Source organism: Ambystoma mexicanum, chromosome 13 (genome assembly GCF_040938575.1).
Source record: "Ambystoma mexicanum isolate Mex_15411 chromosome 13, UKY_AmexF1_1, whole genome shotgun sequence".
Lineage (NCBI taxonomy): Eukaryota > Metazoa > Chordata > Amphibia > Caudata > Ambystomatidae > Ambystoma > Ambystoma mexicanum.
In genome coordinates, this window is record NC_090938.1 from 576815500 (window position 1) to 576842575 (window position 27076).

Sequence of the window (27076 nt, forward strand, 5' to 3'; positions counted from 1 at the left end):
GGTACTGGCCAGCATGAGCTGGATGAGCTGGCTGGCATGCAGTAGTTCTGCCTAGTGCTAGTCCAGTATGTGCTCCACTCATTGCTGGACCTGCTGCATGAGCTCTGAGTGATACTGAACAGCATGAGCTGGATGAAGTGACTGGCATGCAGCAGTTATGCATAGTCCTAGTTATGTAGGTGCTCCATACATTATTGGGTGCTGCCTAGTACTAGTCACATGGGTGCTCCATATATTGTTGGGTCTGGTTCATGAGCTCTGAGTGGTACTGACCGGCATGAGCTGGATGAACTGACTGGAATGCAGCAGTTATGCATAGTCCTAGTTATGTAGGTGCTCTATACATTATTGGGTTCTGTCTAGTCCTAGTCATGTGCATGCTCTGTACATTGCTGGATCTGCTGCATGAGCTCTGAGTGGTACTGGCCAGCATGAGCTGGATGAGCTGGCTGGCATGCAGTAGTTCTGCCTAGTGCTAGTCCAGTATGTACTCCACTCATTGCTGGACCTGCTGCATGAGCTCTGAGTGGTACTGAACAGCATGAGCTGGATGAACTGACTGGAATGCAGCAGTTATGCATAGTCCTAGTTATGTAGGTGCTCTATACATTATTGGGTTCTGTCTAGTCCTAGTCATGTGCATGCTCTGTACATTGCTGGATCTGCTGCATGAGCTCTGAGTGGTACTGGCCAGCATGAGCTGGATGAGCTGGCTGGCATGCAGTAGTTCTGCCTAGTGCTAGTCCAGTATGTGCTCCACTCATTGCTGGACCTGCTGCATGAGCTCTGAGTGGTACTGAACAGCATGAGCTGGATGAACTGACTGGCATGCAGCAGTTATGCATAGTCCTAGTTATGTAGGTGCTCCATACATTATTGGGTGCTGCCTAGTACTAGTCACATGGGTGCTCCATATATTGTTGGGTCTGGTTCATGAGCTCTGAGTGGTACTGACCGGCATGAGCTGGATGAACTGACTGGCATGCAGCAGTTATGCATAGTCCTAGTTATGTAGGTGCTCTATACATTATTGGGTTCTATCTAGTCCTAGTCATGTGCATGCTCTGTACATTGCTGGATCTGCTGCATGAGCTCTGAGTGGTACTGGCCAGCATGAGCTGGATGAGCTGGCTGGCATGCAGTAGTTCTGCCTAGTGCTAGTCCAGTATGTGCTCCACTCATTGCTGGACCTGCTGCATGAGCTCTGAGTGGTACTGAACAGCATGAGCTGGATGAACTGACTGGCATGCAGCAGTTATGCATAGTCCTAGTTATGTAGGTGCTCCATACATTATTGGGTGCTGCCTAGTACTAGTCACATGGGTGCTCCATATATTGTTGGGTCTGGTTCATGAGCTCTGAGTGGTACTGACCGGCATGAGCTGGATGAACTGACTGGCATGCAGCAGTTATGCATAGTCCTAGTTATGTAGGTGCTCTATACATTATTGGGTTCTATCTAGTCCTAGTCATGTGCATGCTCTGTACATTGCTGGATCTGCTGCATGAGCTCTGAGTGGTACTGGCCAGCATGAGCTGGATGAGCTGGCTGGCATGCAGTAGTTCTGCCTAGTGCTAGTCCAGTATGTGCTCCACTCATTGCTGGACCTGCTGCATGAGCTCTGAGTGGTACTGAACAGCATGAGCTGGATGAACTGACTGGCATGCAGCAGTTATGCATAGTCCTAGTTATGTAGGTGCTCCATACATTATTGGGTGCTGCCTAGTACTAGTCACATGGGTGCTCCATATATTGTTGGGTCTGGTTCATGAGTTCTGAGTGGTACTGACCGGCATGAGCTGGATGTACTGGCTGGCATGCAGTAGTTCTGCCTAGTGCTCGTCCAGTAGGTGCTTCACACTTTGCTGGGTCTGCTGCATGAGCCGTTTACCACATTGGGGACACTGCTGCAGGAGCTCTCTGCCACTGACCAGCGTGAAAACCATGCATTTTCTGTTTTGCAGGAAGCCTTGCATGCATTGCTAGGACTTTAGGGGCTCTCTATAGTACTGTCCTGTAGGAGCTATATGAAGCGACTGACCTGCAGGCACTCTCTAAAGTGCTGACCCATAAGAGCTCCACACAACGGCTGCCCTGTAACTACTGTGCATAGTGCTGACCTGCAGGAGCGATGCACTTTGAATGACCTGCAAGAGCTTTATACAATTTAGCAATACTAACCCGCAGGAGTTTTATGCGTTGGCTGTCCTGCAGAAGCTGTTACTTGCCTGCAGGAGCAGCCTCCAGTACAGCACTTCCCCGAAGGAGCTCTATGCATTGGCTCATCTGAAGGCCCCGTGTATCATACTGAGCTCCAGAATCTCCCCAGGAGCTGCATACTCTAGTACAGCCCTGAAGGGGCTCTCTGAAGGACCTGCATATCAAATCGACCGCCGGCAGCTCTCTCTAACACCACTCACCTGCTGGCTCCATGCCTGAACTTCCTACCAAAGTAGCACTGCTGACCGCGTACCTGCAGGTAGTTCCGCTCGCAGTATTCGGCTACGTTCTGCAGGTTGCTGCTGTTGTCCCTCAGGGCTTGCCGCCCAGACAGGATGTCTCCTTGCTGGAGACTCAGTGGTTCTGACATCCTCTCGCTAGCTGCCACTTCCCTTCACTGTGGTCCGCTCTCACGGCCCCTCCGACAGTGGTTCAAATGCAGACAGAACTTGAGGTAATATGCTCGTTCAGAGGCCCCAAACTCCGCCCTTTCCTGACACTATTTGCGAATATAAGTTCAGATAGCACAGCCCTCACCCCACGGCCTGTTTCACTTCTGTCTGCGCTCTGTCTCATCAACCTCACGTGGGCTCAGCAGCTGCCAGTCTCCCACCCAGTCTCCCTGCCTCATTGGTTATTTAGCTTTGTGATTTATGTTTTACACCATGGATTTCTGTGAGTCGTCTGTAGCCCCTCCAGTAGCCCTGTTAGTCTTGCTGGCCAATGGCGCACATGTTATAGGAGCCACGTGACATCACAGTCACAGGTTCCAATCCCTCCGCTGGGCGCTCAGTCTTTCACCCTTCTTATAAATCAATAGTAAATATGTTTGTGGTGATAGTGTGCCACTAGCTCCTGGATGCCTGGCGGCGGTAAACACTGCTACATAGACACTGCAGCCTTAATATTTAATGTGCTGCCTTCCGCTCCTGCACCCTCTTGGCTCTGCATCATCGTTAATCCCTCCATCCAGCCCCCTTGGAATTAAGATCTTTCAAACAGGGACTGGCTTCCGGATTTCCCTCTGAAGAGCCCTCTTATCCCCCATAATGGAGCCCCAGGTTTCTATAGTATTACTAACTGTCTCTGGTATAATTTGTGATAATCTAGCTAAAGCCCCATGTCTGTTAGCGGATTGCAGACATCGCTTTCTACCACACTGCCATATATCTGTTTCTATATTCAACCATGCTGCCACCTACTGTCGAAGGTGTGATCTTCACCGATTTTCCAGACATCCAATGCCTTTTATACAGCTATAAAACTCCTTTCCTGCATCAGTGACCCCAGGCTCCCATCATCGCTAGATGATCTTGTCATGGGCACTGTAAGGAATTCATTAGGTGAACATAAGTGTGGTTGTGGTCACAGATTTAATAGCATCTTATGATTCCAGCTATTTCTAAGGAGGAGAAAAACAAAAGCCTCCTTGCAGGACCATTGACTCACCTATAAATAGAGTGGGCTGAGCTCAAGACTTTACTCTGTCAGAGGTGCTGGGGATCTATCAAAATGGAGAATATTTATGAACTGGTTAACATCAAAATGGCCATGACAGAAATATGAATAAAGTTTTAATAAGAATTAAGAATCAAAAAGGTAGCAACCAGCCCTACAGATAATATGGCTTAAAGGAAGAATGTACCCAAATAGCTCCACTGATAAGTTTCTATGATGTTGCAATTATCTGAAAAGGACCTTTAAATGCAAAAAGGTAACTTTTAATTTGCCAGAATGACTAGGTGCAAAGAAGTCTGGATTACAAAAAGATCCCAGTTTCAGAGACAAGATATATTTTTACTCACATAAAAATGACTATCACTGACAATGGAAATTAGTTTTATACTCTTGAAAAAAAGAGTTTTACTTCTAGCTTCAAAAAATAAGGAGTAAAGAAATCCTAGTTCAAAATCTTATCTGGAGCTCTAGAATCATCAGTGGTCCAATTAAGATGAAAGATCCACCCGGATTTCAATAGAACTGTCACAAATGAAAGGCTAATCAAAAATGTTTGGTGTCCTCCGGACAGGGTTGCAGGGCTGGCGAGAAATCAGTGAACATCAAGCTGGATGCTAACAAAAGTTACCTTCACGGTTACAGTATGTTTACTGTTCACCCCTCTTATCTTGTGATGACAAAGAAAAGTCCAACTTCAGGTCCTACGGTGTTGAATAATACATGAAATTCAGGTTTAAAGGTAATATAAAGAAATGCATCTCAAGGCCACGTTTGTCCAGCCTCAATATGGTCCGAGCAGGTGGCCAACTCCTGCTGTTTTCCATGCAGAGCACTTTTGTGAGGTAAAATATAGCCCGTGAATGTCAGAAATAGGAGGCAATGCCAGGCCCAAATTTAAGAATGAAGCTGGCTGGTGCTATCCATTGAGAAATGCAGACCAATCCAAAACACTTCTTTTTCCGAATTAAGGCCTAGTGACATGGAAAGAAATGGGCCTAATTAAATTCTACTAAAATGTACAAGTGCCCAAGTGGAGAAAGACACTTACTTTTCACAAATGAATTGACATTTAAATGGAAAGGCCTACTTGGAGCATTAAAGGGGACATCAGTTTCCGATGGTAAAAAATGGCCTATGTGTGGACAATACAGAAGGGCTACTCGTGTTGTTTCAACTGTAATATTAAAGAAATACATCACACATGGACAGATTTAAAAACTACAGCAGTGCGCATGGGATGTAAAGAAATAGTTGTGCATTTGGAAGCTAAAAAGGAGGGATGATGCCTTTCATTAAGAAGTAAAGTTCAAGGAAGGATTGCATTCATCAGGAAGAAAGAGACTTAATTTCATCATATAACATGACAGCATGGACAAAGAAGGGCATATTTCGTTTGGTTTATATTTGAATACTGCTTCCTTATGTAACTATGGCCTATCTGTGTGGATAGAGTGAACATATTTCTGTTTATAAACTATATAAAGAAAGATTGTATTTATGAACAACAGGCCTACATGTAATCCGAAATGCAACATGTTAAACATACAGTGCCAATGGAAAATGTTTTTTCCTTTAGGACCATGCAGGTAATTGGCTGCTGTTGTTTTTCTCCACTGAGCTGCAGGGTATCTGAAATTGTGACCCCGACCTTTCGGGCTGAGTTCATCAAGGCAACCGGCCTGTAAGTTCAGTAAAAATATAAAGAAATACAAAGCCAGAGATCTAAACTGTGGGTGATGCAGATAAAGCAAACCAGCAGAAGCGACCTTAAGGTTAAATATCCACATAAAAAGTGCATTAGCTCTGAACAAAGACCCTTTCAAAATATGGACTCAAGACCTTTGGCTAAGGACCTCAGGAGAAGAATGTCTGGTTGTCAAGTTAAATGCTAAGATATACAAAGGAGTAGATTGAAAGTATGGGAGTTGCTGATAACATCTCCTGCAGAAGTGACTTTGAAGGTCAGGCTCCACTTAAAACGTGCATTAAGCTCCAGACAACTAGCCTTTGAAGCCAAGGAGAAAATGGGTAAGATAAACATGGATAAACAAGATGGCTGGTCACATGTTTTAAGGAAAATGAAAACCGGGGGCCATGTTATGCCCTGCTATTTATTAAACATTGAACACCATTTTCTTAAATAAAAACTGCAGCGGGGATCCCACCAAGATTGATCTGGGCTTATATTAAACAGAATGAAAAGCCCATTGTGACCCTGTAAAAACAAAATTTGTGTGATGTACACAAACTCAGTTATGGGAAAAATTATGATTCTGCCATTTTCATACATATGCGAGATGGGGAAGTTGGAAAAGTGATAGAGCAGGAAACTAAGGTTCAAATTGGAAATGGTCCCAATTTTAGCTATTTCGGCACAGTAGCAAACCACGAAAAATTGCAGCTCCCCGTGCTAAAATAAAATTACTATTGTCCAACTCGCGCTAAAATGTAGAACTCAAAAATATGTATATTCATGTGGTTATCTGAAAGATGAAGGGAGTTGTCACATTATGAGATTTTCAGAACACAAAATGTAAAACTCCCTGCCATTTTGAAATGATGTATCTTTTCTCCTCCCTCGGCCTACATCACACATTCCTCTCAATTCCTCGTCCTATCAGCAGGCAGGGGGGGTGTGGTAGAGGGAGGTGGAGGGAGCGAGCTAACCAATCCTGACTGTGGGAATTATGACAAGGTTGGCGTGCTATCTGCGCTATAAAAGGGCAGGTGTGCATCAGACAAAGCTTTTTGACTTTTTTCCGAGATAACATGCTGCTGGACTATAGGGAGTAACAGCTAGCAGAGAGGCAAGTAGAGCTACCAAGACCATCAGGGTAAACCTTGCCTGGAAACCTGGGAGCTCTATCTGAGAGAGGCCTGTCTTGAGGGACCTTTCTGTGGGAGAGGCCTGGTGTGAGCTGCCTACCAAAAGAGGGTCCTAAAAATCTGGCTGGCATCCTGAACAAAGAGCAGAGAGCTCCCATGTAAGTAGATTTCCCAAAGCAATAAATTCTGTGGGGGGCTATCTGCCTGTATCCCTTGCCATTAGAGAGTAACGAGGGAGGGGGTGAAACTGGGTAGGCCATTTGCACAATTTATTAAATCTCATTCAAATTATTTTCCCATAGAATTCCACCCTCTCTGATGAAATTGCATTGTGTTTGGAGCCCGCTCAATCCTGTTCAATAAATTGTGGGAAGGGTGAGACACTGTGTAGACCCTTAGCACATTTTATTAACGTACATCAATTAATTCCCATGTAGTAAATCACAGGATGAGTTTTGTTAGATTTCGAAACTAAAAGAAATTCATGTCTAGTGTGTAGTGCTGGTATAGCCGATAAAGACTTGGGGCCTCATTACACGGAAGGCGGTGATCCAGGGTGCTATTAGCACCCTGGACCATGCCGGTAAATTACCGGCACCGCCTTGGCGGAAAGGGGATTAACCGCCCCATTCCAAGGTTGGTGGGGCGGTAAATTCCCCTTCCGCCATTGCCCTTCCCCATTCCCATTTCTGCCCCATAGGGCTCTATGGGAATGGGGAAGGCACTAATTACGGCACCGCAATTTTGCGGTGCCGTAATTAGCTCCGAGGTCCCTTAGCGGGTTGGTTTTTAACGCCTGCAAAAAGCAGGCGTTAAAGCACCAACCCGCTAAGGGACCTCGTAGTAAGGCGGTAATGGTTAACGGTCACCGTTACCATTAACGGTGGCCGTTAACCATTACCGCCTTCCATTTAATGAGGACCTTGGTTGACTGTTTTCTGAAACCCCTGACTCCTGTACAGAAATGGAGGGGTCCTGAATCGCAAAAGAAGTAATCCACAAAACACTGCCTTTCAAGTCAGTGTGGACCATGCCAAACAAAATTCCCCCTTCATCCCCATTCCTTTAAAATCAGAATTACAAATCCTTTCATCTCATCTGTATGTGTTGCAAAACAAAATTTCCCCTTTGTTCCCATTTTCCTCTGACCCAAATTACAAAGTCCTGCCTTTCATTTTCATGTGTGTTGAAAAATGATTTCCGTTTGAGTTTCTTTCCCAACTGTTGCTTTCAAATTAAAGCCTAAAACACATTTTACCACTGATTCCCTTGCCTCCCAAACCAGAATCCCAAAGCATTGCCTGTCCTTTGAATGTGTGTTGAAAAGCTATTTTTCCAATGTATTGCGAACGTTTTCTGTTAGTTAAATTGAAATAAAATTTGTTGTAAATTGTGACTGCATGTTTTAAAATTAAAATTGTACCTATGTTGTTTTAATAATCAAGTTATTGTTGTGATATTGGTTGTTGCCACAGCATTGGTGGCTGATATTGGCTGCTAGTTATTCCTGTTAAACCTTACATATATAAATAAATAAATATATTCTTATTATACACCAGCCTGGTTCCTTGTCCATTGGATACACAGGGTATTTTTTGGGTTGGGTGCAAGACGGGTTGGAGGCCTAACGAAAGTGAATCTGAAAGAAATAGCACTTTATTGTGCACCACCTTGCTTGGGGGGGGGGGGACTCCCTGAGTTGAGTGTGATCTCCCAATAAACTGAGACAAAGCTGCGGGCTCATCTGGGATTGGTAGAGAGTCTTCGCTTGTGTCAATGCAGTAGCAGCAGACTATTCATTTGGGTGTAATTTCATTGCTGTGGGTGGAAAGTTGTGTTTCATTGTGAAAGTACCATTCAGACCTACACCCTGGGTTCCAGGGCGGTGTATAGATAAAACAGTGTTGATTTTGAGTTGTCATTGTGAGTGGAAACTAAGCAAGAACTGGGTTGAGATGTTTGCCCTTGCACAGAGAGGTGCAGAACACATTTTAGAATTAGCACCGTAGAAATCAATATGACCAGGAAGCACCACTTATCCAAATTGTTTATTAAAGGTGAATGCGTAGAACAAGAGCATGAAATATGGCAAGCTAGAATGATGCAGGATGTTACCTCTGCAAATGTTGATTTGTGGCATGTAATCGGCTGTTACATCAGGCCCTGGCTAACTTTTACATGACACAGACTAGTAAGATGAGCAGTTTAAAATGGGTCAGCTCATAGCACATATTTACTTCCATATGATGATCATGGAAGAAAGATACCAGGATAGTGTAGACTCTGTGTAAAACCAGTCTGAACTTTTGAATCAAGCCCAGAGAGTGTTGGAACAATTAGAAGAAAAAGCGTGACATAGCCAGAATTCATAGTCAAAATTAGAACATATTATTCAGCAGCTAAAGTATGAGATTGCAACACAATAGCATGGCTACCTTTTCATCACTGCAAGGGTAGTATTAAGAATGTGGTGAAAACCTGAGCTCAAATCTACACAAATTAAACAAGCAGGTTGTTCACAATAGAGCCTGCTTAGAGGACAGTTTCACATTGCAAACACATATTAAACAACTGAAAACTGAAAACATCCAGTTAGTCATTATGGATGTTAATTCTCAGGGTGAATTCGATCAGAAGCACCAAGATCTGAACACTTTGAAACAGCAAAGAGAGCAGTTGAGAGAAGAAAATAACAAATTGTGTCAAGAGAATAGAGCCCTGTTTCAGGAAGAGCGTCAGTTAAGGACGGACATGAAGAAACGTGAGTTATGTTCTCAGGAACTGGCTGACATGCTGCTACAAAATGAAAAATGAATGGAACACGTGAGGCAAGCAGAGGTTGACATGGAGCATGCAACACAGGCCAAAATTGATTGCACAAGGGGGGGGAGATTAGTCTCCTGAAAAAGAAACAGTCTGAATATGCCCAGACAATACAAGCCTCACAGAAGGAACATGAGTCCCATTGTGAGGAGAACAAGGGACTCGGAGATCGATTAATGCCACACAAAGTGCTGGATGCCACTCAAGCACTGGTGTCAGAATTGAAATGTCAGGCCTCTGTATATCACCAAGATATCGGGACTGACAAAAACAAATGTGAGAGGTTGAAAAATGTAATAGCCAAATACAAAAAGGCTTTGAAGCACCCTGACCAGCCAGGATATGGACAAGCACCCTCCGATCATGGAGTGATGACCTCTGTACCAGGGAACTCAAGCCAAATCACCACCTCATACATACAGTGTGCAGCTGACTTCATAACTGCCAGTTTTCAAGAACAGGGAAACATGAAGCAGCCGAGCTCAACCAGGCCTGGTACAACTGAGCCAGAAGGCCAGTCCTTGTCAGATATTGATGAATATTCATCTCTAGAAAGTAGAAGGGAAGGTGGCCGGACCAGTGGGCCCTGGAAATTTAAAAATACCCTGGCATGTACTTCTGGCCAGGAGGGCTCCTATGATGAAAAGATCAGGGAGTTGAACTGGCAGAAAATGAAGTTACAAAGGGACCACATGGTCCGCTTTGTGGACAGGGAAGGACCAGAGTTTAGGCCTTGAAAGAGTATTTTAAAAACCTCCACACATTCAGGGAGGTGGGGTGAATTCCCCACCATACCAGGAAGGAGGGATGAGGAGGATGAGTACTTCCTTGTGCGGAAAAAGGAGTACCAAGGAAAGGACCCTGAGAGCCCACATCACCACAGGGTAGAAGAGACCAGACCCCGTCCTTCTGAGAGGAATTCCTAGTCTCATAGAGGTAGGGAGTGCCTAGGGGACAAGGAGTGGACCACCAATAGCAGCCGCTCTGAGTCAGTGGGTGAGTGGAAGAAAGTCTGCCAAACAGAAGAGAAGTCTTGTGAAAGATCCAATTCGGCAGATAAAGACCACAAAGAGCTTTATGAGTCCCTACCATAAGAATGCTAAATACTCCGTATGGGAGCATCTAGAGCTTTATGACCAGATTATGACTTCATTTGGTATTAAGAATGATAGGAACCCCATGGAGTTTGTCAAATTGACATTTTCCACTTAATACTCCAGCTTCTTTGCAGGGCTGGAGAACCAAGATCACCAAAAATGGTCCATGGTCAAAAATGGTCCACCTTCAAGGCAGCCATCTTAAAACACTTCTCCATTCTAATAATCCCACAGGAGGCCGGCAAGGTGGCCTATAAGATGCAGTGTGCGGAAGAACAAGCGCCTAGAGAGTTTGTGCAAGAGCTGAAGTAAGCGTTTGTACAGACCTCTATGCGGGTGAACACGAATAGTCAGGAGTTCATCAACACATAATTTGATGCACTCCCGAAATACATTATGACTCAACTAGTAATCGATTTTCATGATCTTAGGCGCTGGATTGGGTGATAGAACAGGCCACCTGGATTTATGGTCCAAAAGCCCTCTGAAAACCAAAAAACAACCCGAAGAACCCCAAACCAGCAAGCACGGCCGCCGCTACAAAGGTGAAAAATACTCCCAGATTGAACTTGGAAATGGGTGGGGCCTAAAAATCCTCCTCCCACTAACACCAACAAGCAAAATGAGAGGCAGAGGAGACCCTCAGATCCAAACCAATTGGGTGGTAGCCAGGTAGGGTATCAGACCAACGCTCCATCTGACCATGCCACCTATATCAGCCCAAGATATACAAGGGTAACAGACCCATCGTGGAGTATGTATGGACTCCCCCGTCCCAAGGAGGGGCCCAATTAGGTAAGTACTGCCCTAGGAAACCTCCCTAAAATCTTCCCTCAGGAGGGAAGAAATACTGCACCCCCAACCTAAGTTTCTTTCCCCGATACCTTTCAAACTCCAATTCCCAGAACAATCCCGCTCTCTCTCCCCGCTTTCAGGATAATAGATTCCCAAATCAGAGAGAAGGGAGACCAAGGATGGAAGGCTATCAGGGAAACTCCCAATGCCCAAGCTACTTTGGGAGACGGGACAGTTAACCTTTTTCGGGAGCAGCAAAGGTTTGAATCCAGATCTCCCTACCAACCAGAAAGGATGTCCCAACTGGAGCGACAAGTCAACACTTAACACAATACCTGTGTCGCATGTTGAGGGCTCAGCAGAACCATCCACTGGAAAATGCTGCCCAGAATAATTTGACACCCGGGTCTGGTGCCCCGGAGCAATGACAGGAAGAAATCTCTGACAACCAACAGGTTCCAGAGAAGGGAGCCCAGGGTGAAGGGAGATGCAAAGTCCTAGAAGAAGCTTCCTTTCCCACCGGAAGAAAACCCTTGGAAATCTCTAAACCTGAACATAAATATTCTATCCCCCCAAAAGCTGGAACCTAGGAAACAGAGGGTAAGTATGGGAAATCTAAAGCCAAAGACAACCCACTTTGTGGAGGAAGTCTGCATCATACCATTCGAAGGAGAAGAATCCCTGGCGGGTTTAGGGAAGGGTTTAGATAGAAGCGCACACCTATAGTAAGTAAAATTAGTAAAGAGATTCGAGGATTATGTTGTATAAACTTTTAGGTGCGGGGGGGAAAACTGAGGTCATGGCACAAGACCCCGACAATAAACAGTAAACAGAAAGAGGATTCAACTTGGGAACCCTCCCGTCCCCTGCACACTTTCAAATGTTTGGATTAATCCAATACAGTTGTTTAAACTGCGTTATATGCATTGTACATACATTTGTTTCTAACATATATGGTCAGACACAGGAGTGTGAGATAAAAAAATATATATCTTTATAGTCAGGCTGTATTATTTTCAGCAAGAATTATAGTTCAGACAAAGATTATTTACAGTGCATAGAAACAGTATCAATAGATAAAGCTCAAATTGAAGAAAAATGGAGTCCAAATTGATTAGCGACGCGTTTCGAGGAAGTTCTCCTCTTCTTCATAAGGCCACACTTGGACTCTTAATGTAAAAGGAAAGCATAAATTCAGTAAGGAAAATTTTGTAAGCACAATGCATAGACTGTTCATGTCATATTAAATGTATACAGTTAAAAAATAAATGGCATTAATTGTATTTAGAACATTAATCTGTCCCTAAAAAATAGGGAATTGAAACAATGTAACATGTTCTAATATGCATTGTAATTCATGCAACATTATAAGATTAACTAGGTTGCCCCTGCTCGAGAGAGGGGCTGAAGGTCTACTGAAGCATATTTTCCTGCAAAATTAACTGTATAACGTCCATCATACTGTAATTTAGTAGAGTACTACCTCTAATGGGATCTATCACGTGGATGGTGAAACATAAGCTAAAGAAAATTAAATATGTAGGTAAAACAACACACAGATAGTTCTTAGGTTATATCAATCTAATATGGAAGAAATACAAAAATCGTTACCTCTGTGAGTAGAAAGTGCCGGAAACAGAGAACCGGACGGAGCGGTGAAAATAGATAGACAGTCTTCGTACATCAGTTAGTTCCTTAAAACATGGCTAATTCCCAAAAAGATACCAGAAATCTAAAGAAAACAAAGCCTGATCAATGCCAAGCTCAATGTTCAAACGTAACAGTCATAGATGTGAGATAAAAAAAATTGAGTAACATACCTAACCAAAATATGGAGGGCGGAAAATAATCAATACAGCGGCCCACATAAGGATGTAGAACTTAAGTATCCCGCCGTCACTACAGAGGTGCCTCAGTATGTGGGAATTCTGTCATACGAATAGCCAAACTGAACAGGAATGAAGTCCTGATTAGTATAATATACCTAGCAATCTGATATGAAGTAATGGAAACATAATATGGTGTTTAATCAAGGCAAAAAATGTAAAGAATTACCGTGGTAAGAATGTGCAAATGGCACAATTCTCAAAGCTGATGTGCAACTGATGTCAAGATTGTGTGGCCGGTCAACAGCTGAAGAATCCGGCAGTAATAGGTCAGTTAGAGTATCAACTAAAGAAAGTGTAAGGAAAACAGAAAAAAAAGAATCATGAGACTAAGGAACTATTTCCCTGGTCCCTAGATAGATAAATGCACATGCATTCACGCTTACCTGGAGCATAGGGGGGCAATCCTGAACAGAGTCTGTTCAGCCGAGTGGCTTGTTGTTCACAAACCATGGAGACTACATGTGACCATGGAGATAAATAGAGGACTGAAGTAATAGGTGAAGAAAAAGGACTAAGAAGTAAATGGGCCTCAAGATCGGCCATCTTGGAACGAGGTTATATTGTAATGAAGGTGTAGATCTCTAGGCATTCAATGACAAGAAGTAACTTAAATCGGGAAGCGTAAAGGTGCGTAACTAAATAAATTAAAAGGAAAAAATTCATACAGTACAGAAACCTATTGTGCGATGTAAATCGGACATTACAAATACTAGTCCGCACATCGTAGAACGGGGAGAGGAAAGTTGAGAAAAATAGTGTACCATGTGAAATAGAGTCGAAATTAGCAATGACAAAGGGTCTTGAATCGAACGAAACGCTCGGATCTTAAAAGGGAAAAAAATAGCACGGAAAAAATGAATATAATGTTCAGATTATCTGGCTAAGGTCATTTAATGACCATGTGTAACCTATCAGTTCAAAATAGGTGGATCACATGGATTCACATTATGCAGGAAGAGGGAAAAAAAACCTTAAATCTCTCTCTCATTGCATGGACAACCTAGTGTAATATAGCAATCTCAATGGGGTAAATGCATTTATTTTACAAAAGATCAAAATTAAATGTGATAAGTATAACAGAATGACAAAAAATGAAAATTAAGAATAAGAACAATTTTTACACTGTGTTTACAGGCAATTATTTTTATGGCAACCATCTACTAGTCTCAACAAAGTAGTGCCTTAGATCACAGTCAGACACAGGAATAGCAATGTGACTCTCAATTTTATGTTGAAGATCAATCATTCCTTATTGTCAAATTCAAATCACAGAAAACAGTTCAATGTGAAATCTTCATTTAGACCCCAGGGCTGTAAAGAGCTTAACTTATCAATCCAATAAGCTTCTCTTTGTAGTAAGAGTGACTGATAGTCACCTCCTCTTGTAGGTCGTTTAACAACTTCTAGCACCTGGTATTTTAGTTGGGCAATTGTATGTTTTTGCATGTTGAAGTGGCGAGCTACCGGTGAGTATTGATTATTACATCTTATGTTCGACTTGTGTTCAGACAGTCTTGATTTAACAGGTCTTTTGGTCTGTCCTACATACACTTTGCCACAAGGGCACTTCAACATATATATGACACCTGATGTCAGACACGTAGAATAGTCTCTTAATTTGATTTTTTGACCATTCCTGGGGTGAGTCACTACATTACCTTTGATTGTGTTATTACAGTGTATACATCCTAAGCAGGGGAAGGTGCCTAGTTTTTTGGTAGCTAGGAAAAGTTGTTTCTCCTTTGGTACTCTTTCAGCTTTCACCAGCTTGTCTCTTATATTTTTACCCCTTTTAAAACACATCATTGGTGGTGTGGGGAACAATTCCAATAGAGTTTGATCATTATGAAGAATATTCCAATGTTTCTTTATACTTTTTGTGATCTGAAAACTCTGTCTTGAGAATTTTGATATGTATAAAAGTGGGGTGTCTTTAACCTCCGATTTAGGTTTCAGTAAATCTGTACGGGGGATCTCTGAAGCTCTGTCTTTGGCAATTTCCAAAATTTCTGGTGGATAGCCTCTGTTCTGAAATTTACTAACAAGATTTGTGCATTCCTTATCTAGAACTTCTGGGTCAGAAATTATTCTTTTCAGGCGTAATATTTGACTATATGGTAGACTTTGGAGCATCGCCCTCGGGTGGAAGCTGGAGTAGTGAAGCAGATTGTTTACATCAGTCGGTTTGTGGTATATAGACGTAGCTATCTTATTGTTAACAATGCTTAAGTTAACGTCAAGAAAATGTAAATAAGGGTTACCAATCTCAATAGTAAATTTAATCCTAGGATGCACTAAATTGAGGTATTCAAAAAACTGGTCCAAGTCATCTCGTGTGCCACACCAAATGCAGAAAATGTCATCAATAAACCTCTTCCAGGTTAAAATGTATGCTGCCCATGTGGGATGTTCCAGTACATGCTGACTTTCGAACTGAAACATAAAAGTATTAGCGTACACGGGCGCCATCGATGATCCCATCGAGGTACCCGATGTTTGTAAAAAGTATTTGCCCTGATGTCTAAAATAGCTATTGTAGAGGATTAAGTTTAGTAGCTCCAGAATGAATTGAGGATTACCTTTCACACCTGAATTGTTAAGTAACAACCATTCAACAGAATCTATACCTTCACTATGGGGTATTGAGGTATATAAGCTACATACGTCCAGGCTGAATAGTATGCAGTCTTCACTGATAGCTGAAAAGTCTTTAAGTCCATTAAGGAAGTCTGTTGTATCCTTTAGGTATGTGGATGATGCCTGTATAAGCGGTTGTAGTAATCTGTCAATGTAGACTGCCAGTGGGTCGAAGATACTTTCTGTCCCAGCAACAATCGGTCTGAGGGGTGGATTTTGTTTATCTTTGTGAATCTTAGGGAGCCCATAAAAGACTGGTGTAATCGGATGGGAATTAGTGAGATATTGATGTGTTTTATCATTAATCCATTCGTTTTCTTTGGCTTTTAACAGAGTATTGTTAATTAGTTCTCTGATTTCTGGTAGCGGGTCCCTATCTAGTATGGCATAGGTGTCTGTATCGCTAAGGAGTTCAATGCATCTTTTGACATAAAAGGATGTATCCATGATTACGATTGCTCCCCCTTTGTCAGCCGGTTTAATCGTAATGTCTTCACTTTTCGCCAGTTTATCTATTAGATCTAGTTGGCGGTTTTTGATATTAATGGGTGTTTTTCTTCTATAGTCAATTCTGCTTAAATCTTGTAGGACACTCTTCTCAAATAAATTCAAAATTGAATTTTGTACCTGTGGGTCAAATGTACTCTTGGGACGTATTCCCAGTAAATCACTTTCTGGTAGTCTAGATTCCTTTTCAGGTTGCGAGTCAAAGAAAATTTTAAGTCTTAATTTTCGCATCAATCTGTGTAGACAGATTTTTTCTTGAAATAATGAAGTATTACACGTAGGAACAAACGATAATCCTTTGTTCAAAATGTTAAGTTGTTCTATTGAAAGAATCTTGCTGGAGATATTCACCACTAGATTATTGTCCTTTATTTGTTTCTCTTTTTTGTTTGTGGCTTTCTTCCCTCTCCGGGTCTTTCTCTTATGCCTAAAAAAGCCCCCGTTGATGTATAAGGTTCAGCGTCTTTATTAGTTGGAGATGTGGACACCCCTGGTCTATTGGTGTCTTCTGTTTGTTCACGTTCACTAGTGCGGTCTGTGGAAGGCCTCTGGATGGGTTCACCAACACTACTGTCGCTACTGTTACCTGAGTTTGCAAAGTTAGAGTCTTGTTGGTTATTACGATTAAAATTTCGCTGTCGGTAATATTCTTGCCAATTGTATACTATATCATTGAGATAGTCAAAGGTGTCTCTTTTAAATTTTCTCAATTTCCTCTGTTCAATTTCAGTCTTATAGTTTGCCAATTTCAGGTTGATATCCTCTAGTATCTCAGAGAGATCTTTTGCCGATTTAAATTTAGATATTTGGTCTTGGAGAGTTTTAATTTCAGAATCAATAGTTACAAGGGATTTTGACAGCTCCTCAATAGTTAGTAGTATAAGGTCCAAAGAACACTTATTCAAGATCTGGTCCCATTTTTGTACAAATATCTTATTTTCACTACAAAGTGTTGGTCTTAGGTAAACCCTCAGACCTCTGGGAATTTTCTTAGCTTTATAATATTCCACTAGTGTGCTAGCATGTAATTTTTGGGAGATCTCACGTCTAATGAGTTTTTCTAGTTTCTGAATAGTTTTTTCGGGGTTGTCTTCACTTTGTAAAGTTTTTTCAGTATCTTTGATGAGACCTAAGATACGGGTTGCTTCTTCTGCACTGAAAGCTAGTGTTGTGGCGTGCTTGTCGGTTAGCTCATTTAACCTTGAGAAGGACATTCTAAAGTTAAGTAGTTAGTTGAGTTAAATGTGGGTGCACCCTATGATTTGTGCCACACTAGATGACTAGTGAACAAAATAGCGAAGGGTTTAGATAGAAGCGCACACCTATAGTAAGTAAAATTAGTAAAGAGATTCGAGGATTATGTTGTATAAACTTTTAGGTGCGGGGGGGAAAACTGAGGTCATGGCACAAGACCCCGACAATAAACAGTAAACAGAAAGAGGATTCAACTTGGGAACCCTCCCGTCCCCTGCACACTTTCAAATGTTTGGATTAATCCAATACAGTTGTTTAAACTGCGTTATATGCATTGTACATACATTTGTTTCTAACATATATGGTCAGACACAGGAGTGTGAGATAAAAAAATATATATCTTTATAGTCAGGCTGTATTATTTTCAGCAAGAATTATAGTTCAGACAAAGATTATTTACAGTGCATAGAAACAGTATCAATAGATAAAGCTCAAATTGAAGAAAAATGGAGTCCAAATTGATTAGCGACGCGTTTCGAGGAAGTTCTCCTCTTCTTCATAAGGCCACACTTGGACTCTTAATGTAAAAGGAAAGCATAAATTCAGTAAGGAAAATTTTGTAAGCACAATGCATAGACTGTTCATGTCATATTTAGGGTTTAGGGAAGACATTCTTCTCTTTCAGGGATGCACGGATCATTCCCAAGGTAAAATGGGTCCCAAACAACCCTGACCTAGACTGGGTAAGTATGGAGACTGACCCAGAGCACATTTGTAAACCCCAACAATGTCACCCAGATGACCCTGAAAGCAATGAGGTATCCTCACCCATATTTGGGTAACTGTCTCCAGGAAAAGGGGGACAGCAAAGAATTGGGGGGAAAAAGGGGACTTTCCAATCCCAACAATGTTTCTGGGTGCATAATCGTTTTTACAGATTCCCAGACTCCAACACAGAAAACTGTCCAAGATCACACAGTGTCTGAGTTCAATATAAATAAATTAACTGCAAAGCTGGCACAGAATGCACATTTTCTTTGCCCCCATGAGGAGAGAGAAGAAAGATTATATGCTTACGTCAATGTACAGGGTCAGTATGCATTATCAGCGCTTGTGGATACTGGATTCCAAGCCACCCTCTTGTCCAAAAGGGCCTTTGACCAACAAAATTCAGGAAGGGGGAGTGTCAACAAATGTCGCTCACTCCTGTTCCTGGCCAACTCCAAAACTTTGACGGGAAAGATATTTCCATCAAAGGGACTGCGGATCTGGAGATACAAATTGGGTGACATAGGGTGAAACACCCAGTGATAGTTGTCACTCCGGAGGGCACACCTTGTCTACTGGGGAATGACCTCCTGCAGAGGTTATCGACCCTGATTAAGTGCGTGAACAAGGTCCTCTGGACTCAGACTAACCGGCCAATCAAATTAAAACAAAGTACAAATTATGTGAGTTTAAATGCCACATTCCACATGATTGAACAATGGTCCGACAAAATAGTATTCCATTTGAGGAACAATCAAGTCCCAGACGTCAATGTCATCTCTGTAGGAGAACAAACTGGTGATGAGAACCCTCCATTTTTGAAAATCAACCTCACTCCCAGTTTTAAGTGGCATTCCACACTGGAAGGAAATACTCTAAAATGTTATACCAATCCACAATCAGAAGAAAACCCAAATTCCATGACAAAAGATGATGAAAAACTTGCTCAAAGTTTGACCGACATACAGATAAAGGATGAACAGCTGTTTTTGCCCATTCAGGTAAATGAGGGGGAGGATCCTGTTCTTGCCAGAGTATGCCTGAATAACGGAATAAGCTTCCTCAGGAAAGCATTATTAAGGAAACTCCCAAAATATCACACTGTTCCCAGATTTAAATTGATTAATAAGTGAAATGGGCTTGGAAACTCCAAATTCCAAACATCTCCTGCTTAGCAGGTGCATGCTAAAAACTTCCATTGGCGTCAAAAGTATAGAACATAGTTGTTGGGTGGTGAGAGGTGCAACAATTTAAAATTCCCCTAAAAATTAAGCAGGGACAGGACCTCAAAAACAAGGACGCTTATATAAATCTGAATTATCATCTTCAATAGCAAGGCTTGTATTTACATCCGACACCCCTAGTTCACCTAGGACATGACACCATTCGAATATTGGTGGATAACAGCGACCCTCGAAGTACCACTTTGGGGGCAGACACCTTTATTGGAATGGCGGTTGATGCCCAACATTATTCTATTGATTTAGGTAATAAGGTCATCGGACCAATCCAAAAGGACCGCTACAATTTTAACGACAATATCCCTCCAGAAAAGATTTTCACCAGGCAAGGGGGGAATTTCTTGGTGTACACTTCTTGCGCTTATGGTGGGGAAGAGGTGACCTATAACATCTGGAAGGATGAGGTGGTATTCAGAGTCAACAGAGACTACCTCTCATCCTTGAAACCTCACGTCAAAACCAACACCATAACAAAAGGTATCTCCACCCAGCTGGAGGATACCACTAAAATTGTCAAGCCTGAGGTCTTTCCAGGCTTTAGCAGTTGGTCGATGAACAAATCAATCTCACTGATGCCTTTGAGACTGAGAACCAAAAGCAGAAGCTGAAACAGGTGTTTTTAGAGTGTAAGGATATCTTTTCAGTGGATTTTTATGATTGTGGATGCACAGAGATACATTCAACCACCATGCCTATGGACCCCGAGATGACTCCAGTATTTGTGAAGCAATACCGTTTGCCTCTCGCATCTATGGAATCACTCACAGAGATCATTATACACTTAGAATCTCCTGGGATAATTCATCCAATCCACAATACCTTTAACAACCTGGTACTGGGGATACGCAAACCCAATGGCCAATGGAGACTTTGCACAGACTTTAGGTAGTTAAATGGGAAAAAGAGTGGCTGCCTCGTGAATAATGAGGAACAAACAAGGGCACACAAGATAACTAAACAAGTTATTCCTTATTCTCTGATATTCACCACATCAATCACTTTTATGTAAAAAAATCAATCATACGTCTTTATATAGGTACAGAATAATTTCTTTCTTATTCCTTCAACCTCCTAATCAATTCATTAATACACATTGGTGTCAAAATACATTGGTAATTTCCTAACATTATTTAGTAAATGCTTATTGAATTAAATTCATTCTAACATCTAAAGAAACATAAGGTATTTTCATTTCTACATTCAATGTTTCAAAAACATTGAAAATTTCAAACAAGTGTTCAAGACTACGCAGAGGTCATTCGACCCTTGGTCCATTTACCTAAAGGCCGGTGTCAAGTGGGAGTGGGGTCGAGAACAATCAGAGACAGTGAAACAACTAAAGAGAAGCCCTTTCACAAGCCCCTGCCTTAGCTTACCCCATAAATAACAAGAAATTCTTCTTGAAGACAGGGTTCTCAGATACTTGCTTAATGGCGGTATTATACCAGAAGCACAACAAGGTTAACAAAGTAATCGTGTACGCGAGCAAGACTTTGTCCTCTGTGGTTGAAATATTTAACGATTGCAAAATGGCGCTCCTGGCAATGCTGTGGGCGTAAAAAAATGACTGCCCGTTCATCCAGGGGGAGCACATCATCATGGAGACTTCTCACCAACCCTTGCAATATCTCCAATTATTTTATGCATTCTGTCCATGCAGGACTTCCCTGTGGAGGTCAGATATGGCCAAAACAAGAAGAGTCTTCTAGCGCAAGGTTTGGCTGACGTGCATGACTGGGCTCAAGAAAACTGTCTTAAGGACGAAAGAATTAAGGACAATATGGAGGCGTATCTTACTTCCCCGCACAAAGTCTATGAGGAAGACACGTGTCAGGGAATACCCACAGTTGATGTGGATGGGTGCTCCTACCATGTTGACAATCACTGGGGAAAAACTAGTGGCTGGCTTTGGGAATGCCGGGGTGAATGATGCCCCAGAACCCTCTGCTAGGTACAAAATAGGTCTTCGAAGTAGTCAGGTGGCAGAGTTGACGGTGATACATCAAGGCATCCGCATTGTTGTGCAACACCAACTCAAAGAACTGGTCATAATCTCTGATTCAATTATGTCAGGAATCGGTTCGTGGAACATCTGATTAATTGGAAAAATCGAGGCATGCTGTGTGCGAATAACAAACCCCTCAAGCACAGGAAATGAATCCAGTCAATTGATGATCTGGTCACCTCTAATGAGATGACCATCTATTGGAAAAAGATCAGAGGTCACTCCAAAATACAGAGACCAGACAAAACTGGAAATTACTTGGCTGACTAGTTGGCCAAAACCAGAGCCATTCACAGAGATCTCCTGGAAACTGAATCCCTGTTGGGGGAAATCTAGGCCGCTGCAGTCACCAGCTTTCAAACCCATGACAAAAATAAACTCTCATCTGGACAGTGGAGTAAAGAAACCTCAGATGCAGATTTGAGTACTGCACAAAAAGAGGATCCAATTATTGGGCAATGTTATCAACATATTGAAGACCCTCCGATGTTTCTTCTGATAGAATCAGATTATATTGGGAAAGAGGATCTCCTGGTGTTGTTGATGTTTTCCAAAATGTTCAGAATCCAAGACAGTTTGTTGGTACGGAGATCCATATCGGAATGTGACCAGTGGGTGGTACCTACCTCATTCTGAAGCCTGATGTTAAGTCACGGCCACAACACTGCCACTGCCGGTCATAGGGGTTTCATACAACATTAAAAAACTTGTGCGAGGTCGCATATTGGCCACACATGGGCCAGGACCTTGGCATCTATCTGAAGGGGTGTCTTGTGTATGCTCAGTTTCAGCTGAGTTCCCTCACACACACAGCTCCACTACATAAAAGGGGAATGACACTGCCTTTGCCGTTTTTTGCGAGTCGATTTCATCAGGCCAGTGATTGGCTCCTCTAAAGGAAACAAGTACATGTTGACCGTGACATGCTTGTTTACCAAGTGGGTACAATGTCTTCCGGCCCCGAATTGTAAGGCGGAGGCAGCTGTCGCACTGATGATCAATCACATCTTCTCTCATTTCGGCCTTCCCCAAGGGATTGAGTCGGACCGAAGAAGTCATTTTACCAGTGAGGTGATGACAAAGACTTGGGAGATACTAGGGGTAAAGAGAAAACTCCACATTGCCTACTGCTTATTCTCGAGCGGGGGATTTGAGGGGTAAAATAAAACAATTGTGGGCATTTTGAAGAAGTTTGTGGTGGACTCTGGACCTAGTTAGGACATCCGATTACCGCTTGTTCTAAAGGCCATCAGGTCCACCCTGTCTTCTGCAACCAAAATGTCTCCATTTGAGCTGATGACTGGATGTAAAATGGTGCTACCTCAGCATCTGCTCTACCGAACTCAAGAAAAGACCCTGATAAATGTGTCAACGACCATGAGTACATTGAAAATGTAAGAAAACAACTTCAGCATGCTTTTGCCTATGCTCAAAAGTCACCAGAGAAGATGAAATCCCATTACAATTTAAAGATTACCAAGAAGGAGTACGAAGTAGGAGACATGTTCTACCTGTACAATTTCCAAAGGAACCAGACCAAAGAGCGGAGGTTCCTCCCCGCTTGGCACGGTACCTTTGAATTTGTCAAATAAATCTCACCTGTCGCCTATAAGATGCATCCCTAAAGGAGAACAGACGGAAGAAAAATGGGTCCATATAAATCAGTTGAAGAGCTGTCATCCCATACGACTGATTGAAGAGCCTACTCAGGGTAGAACACATGAACCATCGGAAGAATGAAAGGAAAGAATGGAAACCCGGATGGAGAAAATCACACATTTACAGGGAGTAAAACAATTCATACTTGGAATGTATCAAAATTAGAGAAGGTTGTTAATTGTATAAGTCAAGTGAAAAGCAATGTATAACATGTTGTTTTGTTGTCAATTTGTATGTTGATAATGCCAGGGGAAATGAGTACTGTATAAAATACTTATCCACTCTTTTACTCTTCGCAGATCAAATAACTCCTTGCCTCTACAGCTCGAAGGTTGGAGTTACCGCAAAGAGAGGGGTCCAGGACAAAAAAATCAAAATCTGAAAAAGAGTGGAGTGCAGACCAGAGCGCCACTCCCTCAGGATGCGAAAAAGAGCAGACGTGCTCCGACGAGGAAATTCATGGAATGAACCAAAGTCAAAAGGAAGCAAAAACCCCACTCTCTCCTTGCTCCTTTCTCTGAGTCACCTGAATCAAAGAGCCAGTGAGGGGGGATTTGTGGGGTAATTTATAGCCCCTGAATGTCAGAAATAAAGAGGACATGCCAGACCAGGATTTAGGAGTGAAGCTGCTGGTGATAACCATTGATAAATGCAAGCCAATCCAAAACACTTCTTTTTCTGAATTAAGGCCTAGTGACACGGAAAGAAATGGGCCTAGTTAAATTCTATTAAAATGGACAAGTGTGCAAGTAGAGAAAGACACTTACTTTTCACAAATGAACCGACATTTAAATGGAAAGGCGTACATGGAGTATCAAAGGGGACATCGGTTTCCCATGGTAAATAATGGCCTATTCCTGGACAATAACAAAGGGATACTCATGTCGTTTCAACTGTAATACTAAAGAAATACACTGCACATGGACAGATTTAAAAACTGGAGCGGTGCACATGGGATGAAAAGTAACAGTTGAACATTTAGAAGCTAAAAAGGAGGGATGATGCCTTTCATTAAGAAATAAAGTTGAAGGACAGATTGCATTCATCAGGAAGATACTTGTGTGGATAGAGTGAACCTATTTCTGTTTATATAGTATGCAAAGAAAGATTGTATTTATGAACAACAAGTCTAAATGTAATCCGAAATGCAACATGTTAAACATACAGTGCCAAAGGAAAATGTTATTCCTTTAGGACCATGCAGGTAACTGGCTTCTGTTGTTTTTCCCCACTGAGCTGCTTGCTATCTGGAATTGTGACCCCGACCTTTGGGGGCTGGGTTCACCAAGGGAACTGGCCTGTAAGTTCAGTAAAAATATGAAGAAATACAAAGCCAGAGATCTAAACTGTGGGCGATGTAGATGAAGCCAACCAGCAGAAGCGACCTTAAGGTTAAATATCCACACAAAAAGTGCATTAGCTCTGAACACAGACCCTTTGAAAATCTGAACTCAAGACCTTTGGCTAAGGACCCCAGGAGAAGAATGTCAGGTTGTCAAGTTAAATGCTAAGATATACAAAGAAATAGATTGAAAGTATATAAATTGCTGATACCATGTTCTGCAGAAGTGACCTTTAAGGTCAGGCTCCACATAAAAAGTGCATTAAGCTCTGAGCAACTACCCTTTGAAGCCAAGGAGAAAAAGGGTAAGGTAAACATGGATATGGCTGGTCATTTGTTTTAAGAGAAATGGAAACTGGGGACCATGTTATACCCTGCCATTAATTAAACATTGAACACAGTATTCTTAAATAAAAAGTGCAGCTGTGGTCCCACCAAGATCAATCTGGGCTTATATTAAACCGATTAAAAAGCCCATTGGGACCCTGGAAAAACGAAATTTGTGTGATGTACTCAAACTCAATTATGGGAAAAATTATGATTCTGCCATTTTCATACAGATGAGAAATGGGAAAGTTGGCAAAGTGAATGATCGGGAAAGAAAGGTTCAAATTGGAAATGGTCCCAATTTTAGCTATTTCTGGGCAGTAGCAAACCGCGAAAAATGGTAGCTGCACCCAGGGAGGGTGTGCCAAAATAAAATTTGTATTGTCTGACTCGCTCCAAAATATAGAACTAAAGAATATGTATATTCATGTGGTTATGTGAAATATTAAGGGAGTTGTCACATTATGAGATTTTTAGAACACAAAATGTAAAAATCCCTGTCATTTTGAAATGATGTATCTTTTCTCCTCCCTCAGCCTGCATCATACACGCCTCTCAATTCCTGGTCCTATCAGCAGGCAGGGGGTGTGGTGGGGGGAGGCGAAGGGAGGGAGCTAGCCAATCCCGACCGTGGGAATATGACAAGGCTGGAGTTATCATCTGTGCTATAAGAAGGCCGGTTTGCATCAATATAAGGCTTTTTGACTTTATTCCGGGAGATAACCTACTGCTGTCCCCTTGTAGGTCCCCTTCATACCCATTCATTTTAAATCAGAATTACAAAGTCTTGCATCTGCAGCTCATCTGTATGTGTGTTGCAAAAACGAAATTTCCCCATTGTTCCACTTTTTCTCTCACCCAAATTCCAAAGTCCTGCCTTTCATTTGCATGTGTGTTGAAAAACGATTTCCCTTGGAGTTTCATTTCCCAACTCTGCCTTTCAAATGAAAACCTAAAAATGAATGTTCCTATTGATTCCCTTGCCTCCCAAACCAGAACCCCAAAGCATTGCCTCTCCTTTGAATGTGTGTTGCAAAGCTATTTTTACATTGTATTGTGAATGTTTTCTATTGGTTAAATTGAAATAAAATGTGTTGTAAGTTGTGACTGCATGCTTTAAATTTGTACCTGTGTTGCTTTAAAAACCGAGTTACTGTTTTGATATTGGGTGCTGCCACAGCTTTGGTGGCTGATATTGGCTGCTAGTTTTTCTTGTTAAACCTTAACTATATAAAGACATATATATTCTTATTATACAGCGGCCTGGTTCCTAGTCCATTGGATAAACAGGGTATTTGTTGGGGTGAGTGCGAGACGGGTCGGAGGCCTCCCCAAAGGCAATCTGAACGAAATAGCGCTTTATTGTGTGCCACCTTGCTCAGTGGGGGTAAGGAACTCCCTGAGTCGAGTGTGACGGCCTAATAAACTGCAACACTTTGAGGACTTGGCTCTCTGTGCAAGGTGTTCATTGCTGTTCTCCACATTTGACCTCATTTTTCTTCCTGTAAAACCTTACATTCCAACTCATTATCAGGGGCTGGGCACACCGCTGTGAGGAGCAACTTCCAGGGCTTCCAGGATCTTGGCCACAAAACAGCAAGGCAAACACTAGTTTTCCACCACAATGGCGGAATGTCCCACTGCTTTTGGGGGGAAATGCTTTGCCAAGCACTGGAAACATATCTTCAGTTCATCAAAGACACAGAAAGCAAATTGCCTCCTCATCTCGACAGGTTAAGAGTGTGCCTCAAACAATGTCATTAAAGTCATCTAATCAGTGTAGGATCAAGCCTAAATTACAAGCAGCAATTACCCCTTACTGTGCTGTTCACCCACTTTTTTCCTTAGTGTAACAGTAATTCTCAAGGGATTTGCCTTGTGGCAGTTCTGACCTCCTGTATTAGTTCCTTTTTACCGAAAATAGGGACTGTGGGGCTTTCTAAGAGACGCCTCCCCACCAGTGCAATGTCTCCCTTCGGGAAGTCAATGGGCTTCATTATGACTCTGGCGGTAGCCGTGCCGGAGTCATGAATTTTCCGGTGCCCGGAAATGGGCAATTACTGAGGTATTACAGCCCCGGCAAACACGGTAATTGCCCATTCCCGGGCGACAGGAAATATGAGTCCCCTTTCCCATTTGAGTCCCATTGGACTCAATGGGAATGGGGATGCCAGATGCACCGGCACCTTTCATGAATGGTGCCGGTGCATCCGTCAAGGTCTGCGCGCGGATGCCGTTCCACCCGCCATGTCAGACCTGGCGGGCTGGAAGGCACCTGCTCGCAGAA

General features: G+C 42.4%; 1 protein-coding gene across 6 annotated transcripts in view; it reads right to left on the bottom strand.

The window, feature by feature from the left end:
• Positions 1-27076, bottom strand: part of ABI3 (ABI family member 3) — a 331848-nt gene that overhangs the window by 274254 nt on the left and 30518 nt on the right. For 4 of the 6 annotated variants that reach the window (XM_069634393.1, XM_069634395.1, XM_069634394.1 and 1 more), the window contains exon 1: positions 2475-2635. The exons of the other annotated variants lie outside the window; for them this stretch is intronic. In XM_069634393.1, coding sequence (XP_069490494.1) covers positions 2475-2591 — 117 coding nt within the window. In that variant the 5' untranslated portion in view covers positions 2592-2635. Of the gene's footprint in view, positions 1-2474; positions 2636-27076 lie in introns of those variants that run through there. 6 annotated transcript variants of the gene reach the window in all.